Raw genomic sequence first — 17,924 nt, 5'->3', positions numbered from 1 at the left:
ACCCAGAGAAAGCTGTGCCAGTTCACACAGCACTTGTTTTGAACGGGGATTCAACTTCATTTGCAAATGCTTATTGTCGAGCCAGGGAGTGCCAGTACAGATGAAAGTACCCCAATCCGTCTCCTCCAGTCCTTTAGGTTTAATCACATCTCTCCAATCGCTGAGGGAACTGGAGATTTAAACAAACATGCGTGAACTGGTGTGAAGCTGTAAAAGGGACCATTATGTGTTCGACTCAGATTATATATTCTTCTCACTTTCTAAGAATTAAACACAAGCTTTTCTCCCTTATTGATTAGTTGCTGAAGTAAAGGAACCCTGCAGCCTTCCCATGCTATCTGTTGACATGGAAAACAAGGAAAATGGCTCTGTCGGTGTAAAAAAGTAAGTGAAACTGGCTTCTGAGTTCTGCTTCTGCAGCTAACACAGGGACTTGGTTTCTAGTTTTATACTTCTTGCTTATCTACTATAATATACCGTTTGGGGGTTGTCTGGGTTGGTCTACACTGGCTACCAGCCTCCCTTCTCCCCCTGGCCCCAGTTACCTTTTTCTATATTTCATTTCAAAGACAGAGATGACTCAGATATCAAACTGTGCATAAAGGGTTAGTGTACACGGCTTTGGAACAGGGACGGTTGAGGTTTCAGCCCTGCATTCTGTACACAGAAACAAAAACCCCGAGCAAACATAGACCCTGCCTTCCAAGTCCGTAGGCTACAAGGATGGGGGCAGAAAACAGAGTTCGAGTCTTTTTAAATAAAATCACCTCTCTCAAAACTGAGAGCTATAGTAATGGGGGAAATAGCTTCAGTAAGGATATTAAGTTGAACAACTTCTCTGTCCTGATTTTATGAACCATTTGTTGAATGTGAAACGTTTCAGTGCATACCATAGTATTCTATTTTCACGTCTGTTCTCACATTTGAAACTTCTAATTATATTTGTTGTAAGTTATATGCTTGATTCTTTTAAATAGGAAAATTCAGTTGCATTATGTAGCATATTTTGAAATATGCTACCTATTTCAGATTAAGTCATAAGATATCCGTGAGTATATGAAACAAATGTCTAGTCTCATTTAGTAGTTATATGGAAGCTATAACCACTTTGATTACAAGGAGAAAGTAAGTTCCAAGAGAGTGTTATCTGTTTCATTTTTCCGTGTCCCTTAGTTTAAAATTGCCCTCAACTTGAGCTTTGGAGGAAACTAATTAAATGTAATCCATAGAAGCTGTGATGTCTAAATGAGGAAACAGGGTGCTATATGTTATGAATAGAAGGTATATTTTGCTTCATAGCAAAGTTACATTAAGATAAACTTAATAAAACCTGCTTTTTGAAGTTCTCAGGCAATTTATGTATCAGTTCCGTGCTGCCATGCCTATCCCATTCTTAAAGTTTGGGGTAGGTAGATATAGAACAATTAAAAGAAACAGATGCTTTTTTATGTCTGAATTAGATCCATGCTGTCCAGTAGTACTTTGAGCAGTGATGGAAATGTTCTACACTTGTGCTATCCAAAATGGTAGCCACTAGCCACATGTGGCTATAAAAAACTTGAAATAGGATAATTGTAACTGACAAACTGAACTGCTAATTTTAAAAGTTAACAGCTTTATTGAAATATAATTGACATATAATAAACTGTATGTGTTTAAAGTATAAAATGTGATGTTTTGACATTTATATACACCTGTGAAACCATTACCACAGTTAAGATAATGAACATATCCATCATCCCCAAAGCTTCCTCTTAACCCTTTGCAGTCTCTTCCTTCTGTTCTTCCCTGACCCCAAAGCCCCAGGCAACCACTGATGCATCTGTCACTATAGGTTAGTTTACTTTTTCTAGAATTTTATATAAATGGAATTATTTAGAATGTACTTTTTTGGGGGGAGGAAGGGGGTCTGATTTCTTTCACCCAGGATAATTAATTTGTGATTCTCCATGTCATAGTGTGTGTTGGTAGTTCATTACATTTTATTACTGAGTTATATTTCATTGTGTGAATATGCAACAATTTGTTCACTGTTTCCATCCACTTGTTGATAGACATTTGGGTTGCTTCCATTTTTCAGGTGTTACAAATGAAGCTGCTTTGACCGTTTGTATACAGATCTATGTGTAAACATATGCTTTCTTCTCTCTTGGATAAATATTTAGGAATGGAGTGGCTGGGCTATATGATAGGTGTATATTCAACTTTTTAAGAAACTTCCCAACTGTTTTCCAAACTGGTTGTCCCATTTTACATTCCCACCAGCAATGTGTGAGCATTCCAGTTGTTCTATATCCTCATGAACTTGATATGATCAGTCTTTTTTGTGTTAGACATTATATTAGGTGTGGTTTTAATTTTCATTTCCCTAATGATTAATGATGTTGAGCATCTTTTCATGTGCTTATTTGCCATCCATATATCTTTTCAAGTATTGTTCAAATCTTTTGCCCATCTTTTTATTGGGGTAGTTTTTTATATGTTATTTTGTAGAGAGTTTTTATATATTCTGGATACAAATCCTTTACCATATACATGATTTGAAAACATTTTCTTGTAGTATGTGATTGGTCTTTTCATTCTTTCTACAGTGTCTTTCAAAATGCAGGAGTTTTTAATTTTGATGAACTCCAGTTTTTCAATTTTTTATTTTATGGATAATACTTTTAGTGTCATAACTAAGAAATATTTGCCTAACCCAAGGTCACAAAGATTTTCTCTTCTGTTTTCTTAGATTTGGGACTATGATTTTTGAGTTAATTTTTGTTTATAGTGTGAGATAAGGATTAAAGTATTTCTGTTGATGGTGGTAGTGGTGGTGATTGTTTTTTTGCCTATGTATATCCAATTGTTCCAGCATCATTTGTGCAACTTTGTTGAAGAATATTTGATCATATATTTTATTTTATTTATCTATTTTATTTCATTGATATTTTTGTATATATTTATGCCAATACAACACTGTTTTGATAAATATAGCTTTATAATAAATCTTGAAATCAGGTAGTGTTATCCATCCAAATTTGTTCTTCTTTTTCAAACTTGTATTGGCTCTCTTAGGTTATTGACTTTTAGAATTAGTTTGTCAATTTCTGCAAAAAAAAAAAAAGGGTACTGGTGATTTAATAGCATTGTGTTGAATTATAGATCAATTTAGGGAGGACTGACATCTTAACAATATTGTGTCTTCCAACCCATTAACACAATATTTTTCTCAATTTGCTACGGTCTTCTTTAATTTCTCTCAGCAGTGTTTTGTAGTTTTCGGTCTCCAGGTCTAATACATCTTTTCTCAGTATATCCTTACGTAGTTCATAATTTTATGCTATTATAAATGATATTGTTTTTTAAATTTCCAATAGTTTGTTGCTATATAAAAATACAATTGATTTTTGTATAATGAGCTTGTATCCTACAACCTTGCTAAAGTCACTTATTACTTCTGTTAATTTTTTCTTCAGACTTTTTTCTCTGTGTTTCATTTTGGGTAGTTTCTATTGCTTTACCTTTAAGTTCACTAATCTTTTCTTCTGAAATGTGTAATTTCTTGTTAATCCCACCCAATGCATTTTTCTTTAAGAAAATGTAGTTTTCATCTCTAGAAGTTTAATTTGGGTCTTTTTTTATATCTTCCATGTCTCTATTAACAATTCAGTCTTTCCTCTAGCTTCTGAACATATGAAATACAGTCATAATAACTGTTTTAGTGTCCTTGTCCACTGATTCTATCATTTCTCAGTCAGTTTTAGTTGATTGATTTTTCTTCTCATCCGGGGTTATATTTTTCTGCTTCTTTGCACGCCTGGTAATTTTTTATTGAATGTCAAATATTGTAAATTTTACCTTGTTGGGTACTGGATATTTTGGTATTCCTATAAATATTCTTGATATTTGTCCTGGGATGCAGTTAAGTTGTTACATGCCATGAAGTCGGCTCTGATTCCTGGCAACCCTGTGAATGAGTGATGTCCACAATGTCCTGTCCTCAATAGCCCTACTCAGCTTCTGTAGATTCATGCCTATGGCTTCCTTTATGGAGTCAGTCCTTCTCAGATTTGGTCTTCCTCTTTTCCTACTGCCTTTGACTTTTCCCAGCATCATTGTCTTTTCCAAAGAATCATGCCTTCTCATGATGTGCCCAAAGTAGGACAGCCTCAGTTTTATCATTTTTGCCTCCAGCAATAGTTCAGGCTTAATTTGCTCTAGGACTCACTTGTTCATCTTTCTGGCAGTCCAGGGTACCCATAGAGCTCTCCTCCAACAACGTATTTCAAATGAATCAATTTTTTTCCCCAACAGCCTTCTTCACTCTTCAGCTTTTGCACCCGTGCATAGTAATTGGGAATACGAGGGTGTGGATAATCTTGGCCTTGGTCTCTAATGAATTTCCTTACACTTGATGATCTTTCCTAATTCTTTATTGCTGCCTTTCCAAGTCTCAGTCTTCTGAGACTTGGATTTCTGAGACTTGATTTCTTGGCTGCAGTCTTCATTTAAATTGAAAACTGAACCAAGGTAAACAAAATCTTTAATAATTTCAGTGTCTTATTCTCTATGTTAAAACTGTGTAGTTCTTTTGTAGTCATAATTTTGTCTTCTTGATGTCCAAATGCAGTCCTGTTTTGGCACTTTCTTCTTTTACTTTTGTCAGAAGTTGTTTCAAGTCATTGCTGCTTTCTGTCAGGAAGATGGTATCTTCTGCATACCTTAGATTGTTGATATTTCTTCCACCAATTTTCACTCCTCCTTCATCTGATTCTAGCCCAGCTTTTCATATGATATGTTCTGCATACAGACTAAACGGATAAGGAGATAAAATGCACCCTTGTCTGACACCTTTGCCTTTAGGAAACCATTCTATCTCTCCACATTCTCCCCTGACAGTGGCTTCTTGTCCACAACACAGGTTACACATGAGGACAATCAAGTGCTGAGGCAAGACCCTTTTACTGAAGCAAGACCTGTCTTTGTACTCTAACCAATACTCCTGATTATGAGGTTCTCCTCTCTGGCAGATGGAAACAGCACTATTCCCATCCCTGCCTGATCTCCGAGGACTGTTGTGGTTCTTTCCCCAGCTTCAGTTAGTTTCCTCACGTGTATGTGATAATCAATCAGTACTCTGCTGAGAGCTTGAGGAGAAGCTCTGCAGATCTCCAGAGCTCACTCTCTGCAGCTGTCTCCTCTTGAGGACTCCGCCCTGTGCTCAGCCTAAAATCTTTCTTCAGGCAGTAAGGGGCCAGAGCTTAGCTTGGTTGTTCCCCATCCTCAGGGATCACTGTCCTTTATGGTCTATGTCCAATGTCTTGAGGACCATTCTTTCATATATTTTGTCTACTTTTTTAGTTGTTTTAGGCAGAAGGATAAATCTGGGCCCCATTGCTCCATCTTGACCAGAAATAGAAGTCCTGGTTAATTTATACAGCCACAAGTGGCTAGCGGCTGACCTGTTATACTGGGTAGAGTTAGATTATGATCAGAATCCCAAAACATAGGTCTTCAGGCTGTTTCTGAGGTCTGTCAAAACTGGGACTTACGGTCGCTTCCGTTTTATGGTCCAGGCGTGGAAAATATAGTTGCTTTACTAGGAATGTACTGTCACAAAGGGTCATTTCCAAAGAAACCTGGAATAATGGCCTTTGTTCACTGGCCACATGCTCCAGATCAGAGCTTTAGTTTTGCGAGGCTACTATTTTTGGAGTCCCTTCTATGTGTCTAGCACTTTGTGTGAGCCTCGTTAATCCTCACAACCATATTTTGAGGTGTGTATTATTGTTCTCATTTTATAGTTAAGAAAACTGAAGCTCCAGGAGGTTAAAGAACTTCTAAGCGTTCGTAGCTAGTAAGTGAGTGGGTTTGGGATTCAGATTTAAATCTGGCTCGGAAGCCTGAGTCCTTTCTTCTCCACTGGGGCGACTAGATTGTCAAAGGTGGCTTTCTGTGGCTTTTGCCACAAGCATGGCTCTCCCTGCCTTGAGGCTATGGAAGCCCGTCTTTCTTTGTCTTTAAGATTTATAGGTGGATGCAAACGTTTAATAATGTGACCACAACTTAACAAAGGCAGTACTTCACTTTCCAAAATGGCATATTTCTTGTAAGTACAGAATATTTTAAAGTCAGTTCTAAGTACACTGGGCCAGTGATTTCTCAAACTTGAGTTTGCATCACTTGGAGGTGTGTTAAAATAGATTGCTGGGCCACCCTCCAGAGTTTCTCCTTCAGTAAGTCTCAGATGGGGCCTGAGAACTTGCATTTCTAGCACATTCTCCAGTGATATTGATGCTGATGCCCTGAGAACTACTGCACTAGGTCAAGGTTTTCAACTTCTGCACTATTGACATTTGGGGCCAAATGATTCTTTGTTGGTGGGAAGGGGGGAGTGAACTGTGTATTGTAGGATGTTTACCAGCATACCTGGCCTCTACCCACTAGATACCAGAAGTACCACCTCTCCAGTTGTGACAATCAAACATGTCTCCAGACATTGCCAAATGTCCCCTGGGGGACAGAATCATTCCCATTTGAGAACCACTGCTCTAGGCTAAGCTCCACCGAGGAATGTGTATCAGGGTGGCTTCTAGGTGTCACAGACTAGTTTACACATTTATACTGGTCATTTTAGAGTCATGGACTCTAAAAAGTCCATGAATTTCGATCTGGAGCTTCCTCTTCCTTTCTTCTTCCCCATCTTGCTTTATTTAGAAGGGAGGGGCTCGTAAAGAGAGGAAGAATAAAGCAAATGTGGTAAAGTGTAAACATTTGGAGAAATCTGGGTGAAAGATATGTGGGGTTTTTGTACTATTCATGCAACTTTCTTGTAAATCTGAAATTATTATTTTTTAAAAACCTTTTTAAAAATCCAGCCAGTTTATTAGTTGGAAGGGAAAATTTGTCTTCCTTTAGGAAAGAAGCAAAGCTGGCTTGGATTTGGAGACCAGGGAGAAATTAAGCATGGCGTTGAAAAGCAATGGAATGAGCTTTCAACTTTGAGTCAAGTCAGGTTCAGGAGACTTGGGTTTGACCTTGATTTTGTTTCTTAACTAGCAGAAGAATATTTAATAAGTAAATCACAATTTCTCTCTGTCTTGAAGCAATAAGGGAAACATCAGTCTCTCATTTTAAAATTACATTAAATCCAGTTTTTTTAGCTAATGTGGCTGAAGTACTATCCATCAGAATAGAATTTAATCTTTTCATATCTAGCTGAAACTCTTTTTGACAGATGTAAAAGATTTAAAAATATTTAAACTATGAGTTCAATTTTTCAAGCCATAAATTGACACCATTTCTTCATAAATTTGAAAGTCTTTTGAGACAAAGCATACTCCAAGTATTTCTTGGGTGGTGTCTTTTATATTACACTGTTCATCTAAAGCTAAAGAAAAGTAATTGTGTTTTTCAAATTTTGAATCTATTGATCTTAGTGTTAAAAAGATCCGTATTCTTGGGCAATTGTTTGGTGGCTTGGTTGAAAAATCTTTCACTTTTTGTGAAATACCTCTTTAGTCTTTTCTCATAATATTCTAACAAAACTGAATATAACAAGATGTCTATTGAAAGAATTGTTTTCTTTTTTGTGCAAGAATCCAAACCGTTTATAGCTGGACAAACTTATAAGCTCAGATTCTGTTTAAAAATGACTGCAAAATGTTTTGTTGGACATTTAATTTTTATTTCAGGTGACTAATTTCTTCAGTTCTTTCTTGATTATTGAGAAGAAAGTTACTAAATTCACTATGTATTTGTTGAAAATGTCTCTTAATATTGTCCATTTTACTATCTTTATCATTTTTTTACACAACAAACAGCTTTTTTCCTTTTGCTCTGCTCCAACAAATTGCAATTGCTATTCATCGTAAAATTTCCAGTAGACTTTCAGCCAGTCTCCTTTTTTCTTTACTGTTCTGGATCTAGTGCTAGTTTCTGCATCTCCTCTAGATTCTGCATCAGTAGTATGCCTCCTTTTTTTTTGGTGAAGAAGATTAGCCCTGAGCTAATATCTTTGCCAATCTCCTCTTTTTGCTGAGGAAGATTGGCCCTGGGCTAACATCCATGCCCATCTTCCTCTACTCTACATGTGGGATGCCTGCCACAGCATGGCTTGACAAGCAGTGCGTATGTCCATGCCCAGGATCCGAACCTGTGAACCCTAGTCCTCCACTGAAGCGGAGCATGTGAACCTAACCACTATGCCACCAGGCTGGCCCCGCCTCCTTTTTAAATATTAAAATTTGTGCATACTTATTTTTAACTAAAAATTGTTTAATTATATTATAATTAAAACAGGAAGAATGTCAACTTAATTGCCAATTACAACATATAAAGAGATCCTCATAACTTGGACTGTCTGCATCGAACACGTTACAACTTTACATGGGCACATAGGAAAAAGTTATTTGAACTGAATCAGTCTGTTGACACCAACTAGATTGGCCATGTGTTTATGTGTAATACTAGAGAGGACACATGCATCTGATAGGAGAACGTCAATTCAACGATAGTATCCTAGGTGATGCAACCATTCAAGTGAAGTGTAGTCACACCAAAACAATGACGTTGTGTTGAACAGAAACATATTTTATACCAGTTCAAGTTTTTAAATTTAAATTAATTAAAATAAAAAATAAAATTAAAAATTCAGTTCCTCAATCAAATTTTAAATGCTCAATAGCCACATGTGACTAGTGGCTACCATATTGAATAGCACAAGTTTATAGCTAAGAGAAACTTTTGCACACATGCACCAGGAGAAAGGTTAAATGAACAGGAGATTGAGGATGGTGTTTACCTTGGGGGTAGGGATGGGATAGATGTAGTTATTGCCAAGATTCTAGCTTTTATTTTGCCTCGTGGGTTCATGGGTGTTTACTAAATTTAAAAATAACTAACTAAATAACTAAGAGGTAGCCATCTTAATAGTTTGGAATATATCCTTCTAAACAGTTACTCTCTGTATCCATATATACGTGTAGACATAGTCACATAAGAACATACACATATATTTACATGTATTCAAGAATATATACACATATATGGGTACATACACAAGAATATACATATATATTCAAAAGACACATAAAATAAGCTTTTATTGAACAAATGGGATCATAGTATTCTCTTTTTGTGGATTTCAGATGCACAGATTTTGGATTAATCATAAACCTTGGTACATGACACTCTTATCATTGATCTATGGACATGTTAAATCCATGTTAGAATTTTTACTAAATACCAAAAAAAATTCTAAGTATTTTATATGTATGTGCATATCTGTGAAAATCACAAGTATTCAATGTCAATTGTTATTATTATTTTGCCATTTGCTTAGTCTTACTCCCGTTTTCATCAGTTGGTCTTTTTTCCCTTCCCTTTTCTTGTAGGACAGAGGAGGAACCAGTGTTCCCACACAATAGATGCTTACAATAAGTTAGCAGCTTTTCAACAGGAAGTGGTTTATCTCCCCCCCACCACCACAGGGCCCCTCACCCTCCAGTGGAGAGGCTCTACTGTAATACAAAGTTCACAGCAACAGAGTTTAGCAAGGACTTTCACAAGAAGCTATTTCTTACTAATGCCATGCCTTTTCTTGCACGTATATCTCACCATTTTCCTTTGCATTTGTGTTCAGTGTTCTTTCATTATGAAGCAAAGATTTTTTTTATTTTGAAACTAACATTCCTTTTATAATTAGTAAAGTGATACTTTTCTTAGTAATGAATGTTGTAAAGTTTTAACCTCACTTTAATGTTATAACACTAACTTTTAAATTAAGATATAATTGACATAAAACATTGTATTAGTTTCAGGTGTATAACATAATGATTTGTTATTTCAAAATGCTTCGTATTGAGAAATGCTCCCCATGATAAGTCTAGTTAACATCTATCACCATACAGTTAAGATTTTTTTTCTTGTAATGAGAAATTCTATGATCTACTGTCTTAGCAACTTTCAAATATATAATACAATATTATTAACTACAGTTACCAAGCTGTATATTACATCCCCATGACTTATTTATTTTTATAACTAGAAGTTTGTACCTTTTGATCACGTTCACCCGTTTTGCCTACCCTCCAGCCCCCACCTCTGGCAACCACCAATCTGTTCTCTGTATCTAGGAGTGTGAGTTTTTAAAAATTTTTTAATTTTCAGATTCAACATATAAGTGAGATCATATGGTATTTGTCTTTTTCTCTCTGACTTATTTTACTTAGCATATTGCCTTCAGGGTCCATCCATGTTGTCAGAAATGGCAAGATTTCCTTCTTTTTATGGCTGAATAATATTCCATTGTGTATATGTACACCACATTTTTTTAATCCATTCATCCATCAGTGGGCACTTAGGTTGCTTTCATGTCTTGGCTATTGTAAATAATGCTGCAATGAACATGGGAGTGCATTTATCTTTTCAAGTTAGTATTTTCGTTTCCTTCAGATAAATCCCAGAAGTGGGATAGCTGGATCATATGGTAGTTCTATTTTTAATTTTTTGAGGAACCTTCCTACTGTTTTCCATAGTGGCTATACCAATTTACATTCCCACCAACAGTACACAAGAGTTCTCTTTTCTCCACATCGTTGCCAACACTTGTTATTTCTTATCTTTTTGATAATAGCCATTCTAACAGGTGTGAAGTGATATCTCACTCTGGTTTTGATTTTCATTTCCCTGATGGTTAGTGATGTTGAGCACCTTTTCATGTGCCTGTTGGCCGTCTGTATGTCTTCTTTGGAAAACTGTCTATTCAGATCCTCTGTCCATTTTTTAATTGGATTGTTTTTTGCTGTTGTGTTGTATGAGTTCTTTATTTTGGATGTTAACCTCTTATCAGATATATGGTTTGCAAATATTTTCTCCCATTCAGTAAGTTGCCTTTTCATTTTGTTGATGGTTTCCTTTGATGTGCAGAAACTTTTTAGTTTGATGTAGTCCCGCTTGTTGATATTTGCTTTTGCTTTTGGAGTCAGTTCCAAAAAATCATCTCCAAGACTGATGTCAAGGAGCTTACCGCCTATGTTTTCTTCTAGGAATCTTATGGTTTCAGGTCTTAGGTTCAAGTCTTGAATCCATTTTGAGTTAATTTTTATGTGTGATGTAAGATGGTGGTCTAGTTTCATTCTTTTGCATGTGGCTGTCCAGTTTTCCCAACACCATTTGTTGTTGAGACTGTCTTTTCCTCATTGTATATTCTTGACTCCTTTGTCATAAATTAATTGACCATATTTGCATTAATACTAACTTTTGAAATAGCCCTCTCTGAATAGTGTTAACTATATTACCTATTAAGCTAAGTATTGGGTTAAAGAAGTTATCATTTTTACCCACGTGAATTAGGGGATCAGGAGGTGAATGGTAGAAGTAAAATGTTAGGGTAGAGTTGGAAATTATTATTGGTATTGCTAGAATTTCAAAACTCTGACTTCATTGTAGAAGTATCAAAGAGACTTTTCATAAAAGAATATTAACAGTGGCTACTATTACTTAACTCATAAAAAAAATCCAGTATCGTTTACATATACAGCAATCCACACATCGGTTTGTCTCTAAGGGAAGCAATCACATGTAGGGTTGAATAAGTAACCTCACAGGATATTTGGTTAGTTGCCCCGAAGCCTTGCTTGGCTCCTTAGGGAAGGAGGAAGAGGAAACTGATCAACTTAATTGTGTGTCTGATCACTGGCTTCAGCTTTCATTCATTTACTCCGAATCCTGTCCTTTTGTGGTGTCACGTAAATAATCAGCAGTCCTTAGATGCAGGTTCTTTAAAAGCAATGAGGGAATTGTATCCAGCTTGCTAGGTAGTTCCTGGGTACTCTCTCCCCGTCATGCCCCTCTCATCTGTTCCGTCCACCTTTCCCATACCCCACAACTGCACTGCCCAACTTACCTGAACGCAGTGGATGATGATTCCTGGGATGCTCTTCTTTCCAGGGAACAGCAATCTGGAACAGGGAGTGATCATGATAGTAAGATACCTCTAGACTAAAAGTGTGGGAAAATAAAATAAAACTCCTAAGACATTTTAGGTGGCTAAATACCAGATACCCCTTAACAGATAATGTGTAAGGAAGGAAGGAAGGAAGAGGAAGAGAGGAGGAAGAAAAGAGAGAGAGAGTAAGAGAGGAGAGGAGGGGAGGGGAGGTAAACTGAATCACTAATTCAAACCTGAAAAATGACCTTTCTAATCAGGATCTGATGTTGTAACCCTTCTGCAGATATGTTTGGAGGGATAAGTTAGAGTGCTGTATGGTTTCTTGAATACAGATAATATATAGGAGTTAATAGTGATACTTGTAACTGGTACAGTTTTATTTCTCTTGGTGAAGCTAAAATTCATTCCTTAATATTTATGGCTGTCTGTTCATTCTGATATATGGTGTATTAGTCAGCTCAGGCTGCCATAACAAAATACTGTACACTGGGTAGTTTAAACAACAGAAATTTATTTCTCATGGTTCTGGAGGCTGGGAAGCCCAAGATTGAGATACTGGCTGATACAGTTTCTGGAGAGAGCTCTCTTCCTGGCTTGTAGATGGCCACCTTCTCACTGTGTCCTCACATGGCCTTTCCTCGGGGCATGCACACTGCTCTTATAAGGCCACCAGTCCTACGGAATTAAGACCCCACCCTTATGACCTCATTTAACCTTAATTGCCCTATCTCCTAAAAGCCTCATCTCCAAATAATCACATTGAGAGTTAGGGCTTTAACATGTGAATTTTAGAGGGGACACAATTCATTCTTATCAGATGATCTTATGATAAATGCTTGATTATTCTCTTAAATGATAACTTGGGTTTAGAATTGAGTCTTTTACTGTTTTGATTTATACCGTTATGCCCATTGCAAATAGTGTTTCAAAAGAGTAAAATGTGTAAACCCATAGAGTCAGCTAAGCATATCATCATATTTTAAGCATGAAAACAATGGGAGTTTCACTCAAGGCCAGCAGAATTCATAGACATGTACTATATATCTTTTATACATTAGCAGCCTTGAAGGGTTGCTGTTTTCTACATAGTTTTTGACATGTTACAGAAGGAAAACCGAGTTTGTCTAAGCAATAAAGCCGCGTCTAAGACCTTTGGAATAGTGACCACTGTGCTGTGGCTCAGAGCAGCAAGGGAAAGCTCTTCAGATGGTCTGTAGGCAGTTGTCTTTAGTATTAATGATTAGGATACGAAACGTTCGTATGTTTGTGTTTGGCATGAATCTTGGCATGAATTGTATTTGAGAGTGAATAAAAAACGGAAATTCATCGAGCTACAGAGGACAGAAATGATGCAGGAAGATGCCCATCTGTCCCTGGGCCTGCTCCTGGTGTTGCTGCTGATTCACAGCTCCCAAGCCTCTTATCCACACACCCAGCACAGCCTGACTTTTACTTCTGTGCCTTCCTTCCTCCATCTATCTGTTCCTCCTGTTCCTTTACCACTTTTCGGAATAAGGCAGGGACCACGCATGACCCTCTTCATCATGCAGTGGACTTGAGATTTTCCCCTTTGCTAGACTGAGTTCCCAAAGCTCATCAAATGCCTGGCTCATGGTAGGCCCATTAAAAACAATTAATGACTGGTTTAAAAGAGTGATTGGGGATATTAGGAAGGGGACATTTGACCAGTACCTTTAAAAAATGAGTAGGGTTCTAATCTCTGGAAATCGAACAGACAGGGCTTTGAGTGGTACAACAAAGCTGTGGATATGGGGGAGTGCAGGATGTTGCTCAGCTGGGTTTCAATACAAACTTGGAATGGGAAATAAGCCTGGAAAGTTATGTTTGAATGAAATCCCTGATGCCAAGCTAAGGAATTTGGAATATACAGAAGGCTTGAAGAATTATTTGCTTTTTCAGTGCTTTCATTGTTTGGGTATGCTGCAGCTAAATGCAGTCAACTCTTATTTATCTGAACACTAAAAAATGAAAACTGTCCTGTCAAGAAACTTTGAATCATCCTTTCTCTTTTTGGTCCTGGCTTTAGCCAGATCCCTCATGTTAGGATGAAAGGAAAGGGAGAAAGGCATGGAGATAAAACTAAAGCTCATTTAGCTGCTTAGGTCTTAGATATGTCATAGGCAAATAGATCAATATTAATTTATTACAATCAGAATTATATTGCTTTTAGCCAAAGGCTGTTTTAAGATACGGACAAAGAGTCGGTTAATTTAATTTTGAAAATAAGTTATAAAGATCAAGGCGGTACAAAGTTAGAGTACACTTCTGAGTGGAAACTTAAGTAACATTGAGAATTAGCTTTATAAAAGGAATAATGTTATAAATATATCACCACAATGTATTAACCAGTATCTAAAATAACTTTTGCTCTGAACTGTAAAGCAGAAGTGCAATTAGTGAGTATAATGGGGTTCTGAAATCACATATGGGTTGTATTAATCCAGAGTTTCTTTTTGGTCTGATCAACCCTCAGAATCTATAATATCATAAGTATCATAAAATATACACATGATAGATTCAGAGCAAGAGTTTTAACTGGTTTCCACATGCTTTCACTCATATATAAAGAGAAGATGGAGACTTTTGCTGCCAGCACTTAAAATTATACTGTGATTATACCAACATGAAAACACTCATAATAAGGTCTCAATCTGCATATATCTGCCAAATTTGTTGTTTATTGCATTTCTGTCCCCACGATTGTGTCTCTCTAGCTCTCTTTAAAAGTGAGGTGATTGTTTAATTAAGGGATAATCATTTCCCAGTGTGAATTATTCATGCATGATATAATTTTTATCAGTACATGATGTACTTAACCATATGCACAGGGACTAAAAGGTGACTGGGTTAAATGGAAGCATTGATTTGATTAAGTGATTGGATTATAGACAAATTCTGCCCTTCATTTCTTGCTAATTTTTTGTAATAAGGTAAAATACATATATATTTTTTAAAGATCCCATGCTTGGAAAAATATTCATGAATTTATCATTTTTATACATTATATTCTAAGAAACATTTTGCTATGATGATAGTGAATAATAAATATCAAATGATAATGGAACTTTTCTATCTGCCATCTCATTTCATCAGTACAAAATTAGCAGCCACCTTGGGAACGACCATCTGGGAGGTGTTTTAAACAGCACCATTTAAATTCCTTCTGGAATTTGACATGGGCAAGTTATAAGGAAAGATTTGGAGAGAATGGTCCATTTGCAAGGAACAAAGTGTCTCAGTTTGGCTACAAATGATAGTCCTTGAGATGTATGGCTTTCCCAGTGAGGAAAGGTAACACTTAAATCCGTCCTCCAAACCTTCTCATAATTTTATCCGGCCTTGACACTCTGGCCTCCCCAAGCCTCACAGTCATGTTGCCTTGGATCATCTCCAGTTTTCTCCTTAAAACTGTTGCTGAAACCACTGGAAGGGCAGCAAGATCATCCATCATGCTTTAACATAAACAACTTAGAAGTGACGGTATTTGCCTGCATATATCTGCCACTGCAAGCCATCCCCTCTCAGGGCCCAGCTTAGGGTGTGTTGGAGCGATAGGTGCCTTTCAGAATTGCCGTTGAAAATCTTCAAGTGTCCTAGTCAGGCAGAACTACCCAGGCTCTCCAGCGCTCGTGTCCTCAGTAGCACTTGTTCACCCCTCAATTCTAGTATTACTCAGAGGTAGCTGTTTACGTGTCTGCTTCCCCTCACCAGATTCCAGCTCCTTGAGGGCAGGAACTGTGCAGTCCTATCCTTATCACCCTGCATCCAGTACAGTACTGTGAACACAGTAGGCTTTTTGTAATTTGTTGTATCAATGAGAAAGTAGAGTGGAAAAAGCACAGATTTGGAGGGAAGCATATATGGAATCCAATCCTGGCTTTATCTACTATGTGATTTGGGGTGAGTTTCTTAACCTTTCTGAGCCTAAGTTTCCTAAAAAACAGGTTGCAGGGCCGGCCCCGTGGCTTAGCGGTTAACTGCGTGCTCTCCGCTGCCGGCGGCCCGGGTTCGGATCCTGGGTGCGCACCGAGGCACCACTCCTCCAGCCATGCTGAGGCCGCATCCCACATACAGCAACTAGAAGGATGTGCAGCTATGACAGACAACTATGTACTGGGGCTTTGGGGGAAAAATAAATAAATAAAATCTTTAAAAAAAAACAGGTTGCAGTAGCCAGTTCACAAGGAGCTGGGAGGCTGATAATAGGTAATGTGTGAAAAGCGTGTTGTAGACTCTAAGTACTCTCTGGGTGTTACACAGATCTTTGCTGTGTGTCTGTGCACCAGTCAGGGCTGTGCTAGGTGCTGGAGAGCTACAGAGATGAAGAGAGACAGGTTTCTCCCCCCAGGATGTGAGTAGTCTACCGTTGTGATTTTTCTTCTAAGTGATTTTGTTTTTTGGGCTATCAGACTTAAGCTTAGATGGATCAATCATTAAATGCATTGACTGGTTTCTAACCCCTTGTTTCTTCTGCGTGGATCCCCTCACCCTAATTATGAGAGAGCCCCCAGTTCCACGTTGCTCCTGTTCTTCATGGGACACTGCCAGCAGTTCTGAAGAGTCTTTATTCTCTGCTGCATTGCTAGTACTCAAGAATATTACAGAATTATGGAAGTGATGATATCATATGCCAGCAGAATAAGAATCAGGAAAGCCTCCCATCCTAAAATTACAATGTAGCATACTTTGTTATTACAATTAGATAACTATTCTTTATGAGGAAAGCAGCTAATTGAACTCAGCTACAGGGAGAATGAATTCAGATGTTTTCTGGGGCACTTCAAGGTGTATCCGATGGGACTCTGTGCTCACTGCTAGAAGTGAGGTGATTAGAAAATTTAGAAGGTTTGTTAGAACAATGAGCTCCTTTCCAAATATTCTTCAAGCTCACCTTAAGAAAGAGAAGGAAGGAAAATGGTGCCTTAAGGAGTCCCCAGTGTCAGCTCACAATTGCTTATGTTACTGGGATGATGGAAAATCCCAGCATGTGAATAATTTTTTTAAAACCCATTTAGCTTTGATTTTAAAATACATAGTTAATGTTTAACAATGTTAGGGTGAAAAATAGTTTTTTTCCCCATGTATATTGCCTGTTAAATGGTGGGAAAGGGTGTATGTGTGTTTGTGTGGTGCTAGTGTGTGCACGAGTGTGCGTGTACATGAGTGCATATGTACATGGGCTTGCAGTGTTTATAGATTCACACTCTCTAAGCCCAAAAGGGAAAACACTTCTAACAAGTAAGCATTGACTCTAAATGTTTTTAAATTAAGTGCATTGTTGATAAATCATTGATCACATGGTGCCATTGATTAGTGACTCCCTTTTCCTTAGCTAGGACGGAAGTTTTTTGTTGTTTCTCTGTTTGTTTTTTGTGAGGAAGATTAGTCCTGAGCTAACATCTGTTGCCAATCCCCCTCTTTTTGGTGAGGAAGATTGGCCCTGGGCTAATATCCGTGCCCATCTTCCTCTACTTTATATGGGACCCTGCCACAGCATGGCTTGATAAGTGGTGCGTAGGTCTGTGCCTGGAATCTGAACCCATGAACCCCGGGCCGCCGAAGCGGAGTGCGCGAACTTAACCACTACACCACCGGGCCAGCCCTGGAAGTTTGTTTTTATAATCCAATGTTTTAAGTTCCTACTCTATACAAAACATTATGTGGGGAGTGAGCTAGAGGTACAGCTAGACCCTTGACTTTGAGATGTTTGAAGACTTTCAGAAATCCCCAAAGTCTGGGTAATTTCATTTCCATTAAATGTAACATGAATCTTTTCAACTCTCACTAAGTGTTGAATCTCCCCAAGCTTAGTTCTAGGCCCAGTTCTCTTTTCAACCTCTCCCAAGGTTTCAATTACCATCTAAATGGTTCTGTCTCCCAAACATGTACCTCTAGCCCACTCATCTGCTTGCACTCCAGACTCATGTCCCACATTAAATCTCTACTTGGATATATATGCTACCCC

General features: G+C 37.7%; 1 protein-coding gene across 1 annotated transcript in view; it reads left to right on the top strand.

The window, feature by feature from the left end:
• Positions 1-307: 307 nt before the first annotated feature.
• Positions 308-17,924, top strand: part of SAMD13 (sterile alpha motif domain containing 13) — a 37,687-nt gene continuing 20,070 nt past the window's right edge. Inside the window, exon 1 of the mRNA XM_004431545.2 lies at positions 308-384. Within this exon, the coding sequence (XP_004431602.1) occupies positions 332-384 (53 nt within the window). The 5' untranslated portion in view covers positions 308-331. The remainder of the gene's footprint in view (positions 385-17,924) is intronic.

The sequence above is a fragment of the Ceratotherium simum genome, chromosome 2 (genome assembly GCF_057802395.1).
Source record: "Ceratotherium simum simum isolate JZ-2026a chromosome 2, ASM5780239v1, whole genome shotgun sequence".
Lineage (NCBI taxonomy): Eukaryota > Metazoa > Chordata > Mammalia > Perissodactyla > Rhinocerotidae > Ceratotherium > Ceratotherium simum.
Note: the sequence above shows the minus strand (reverse complement) of the source record. Positions and strands in the feature narration are given on the sequence as shown.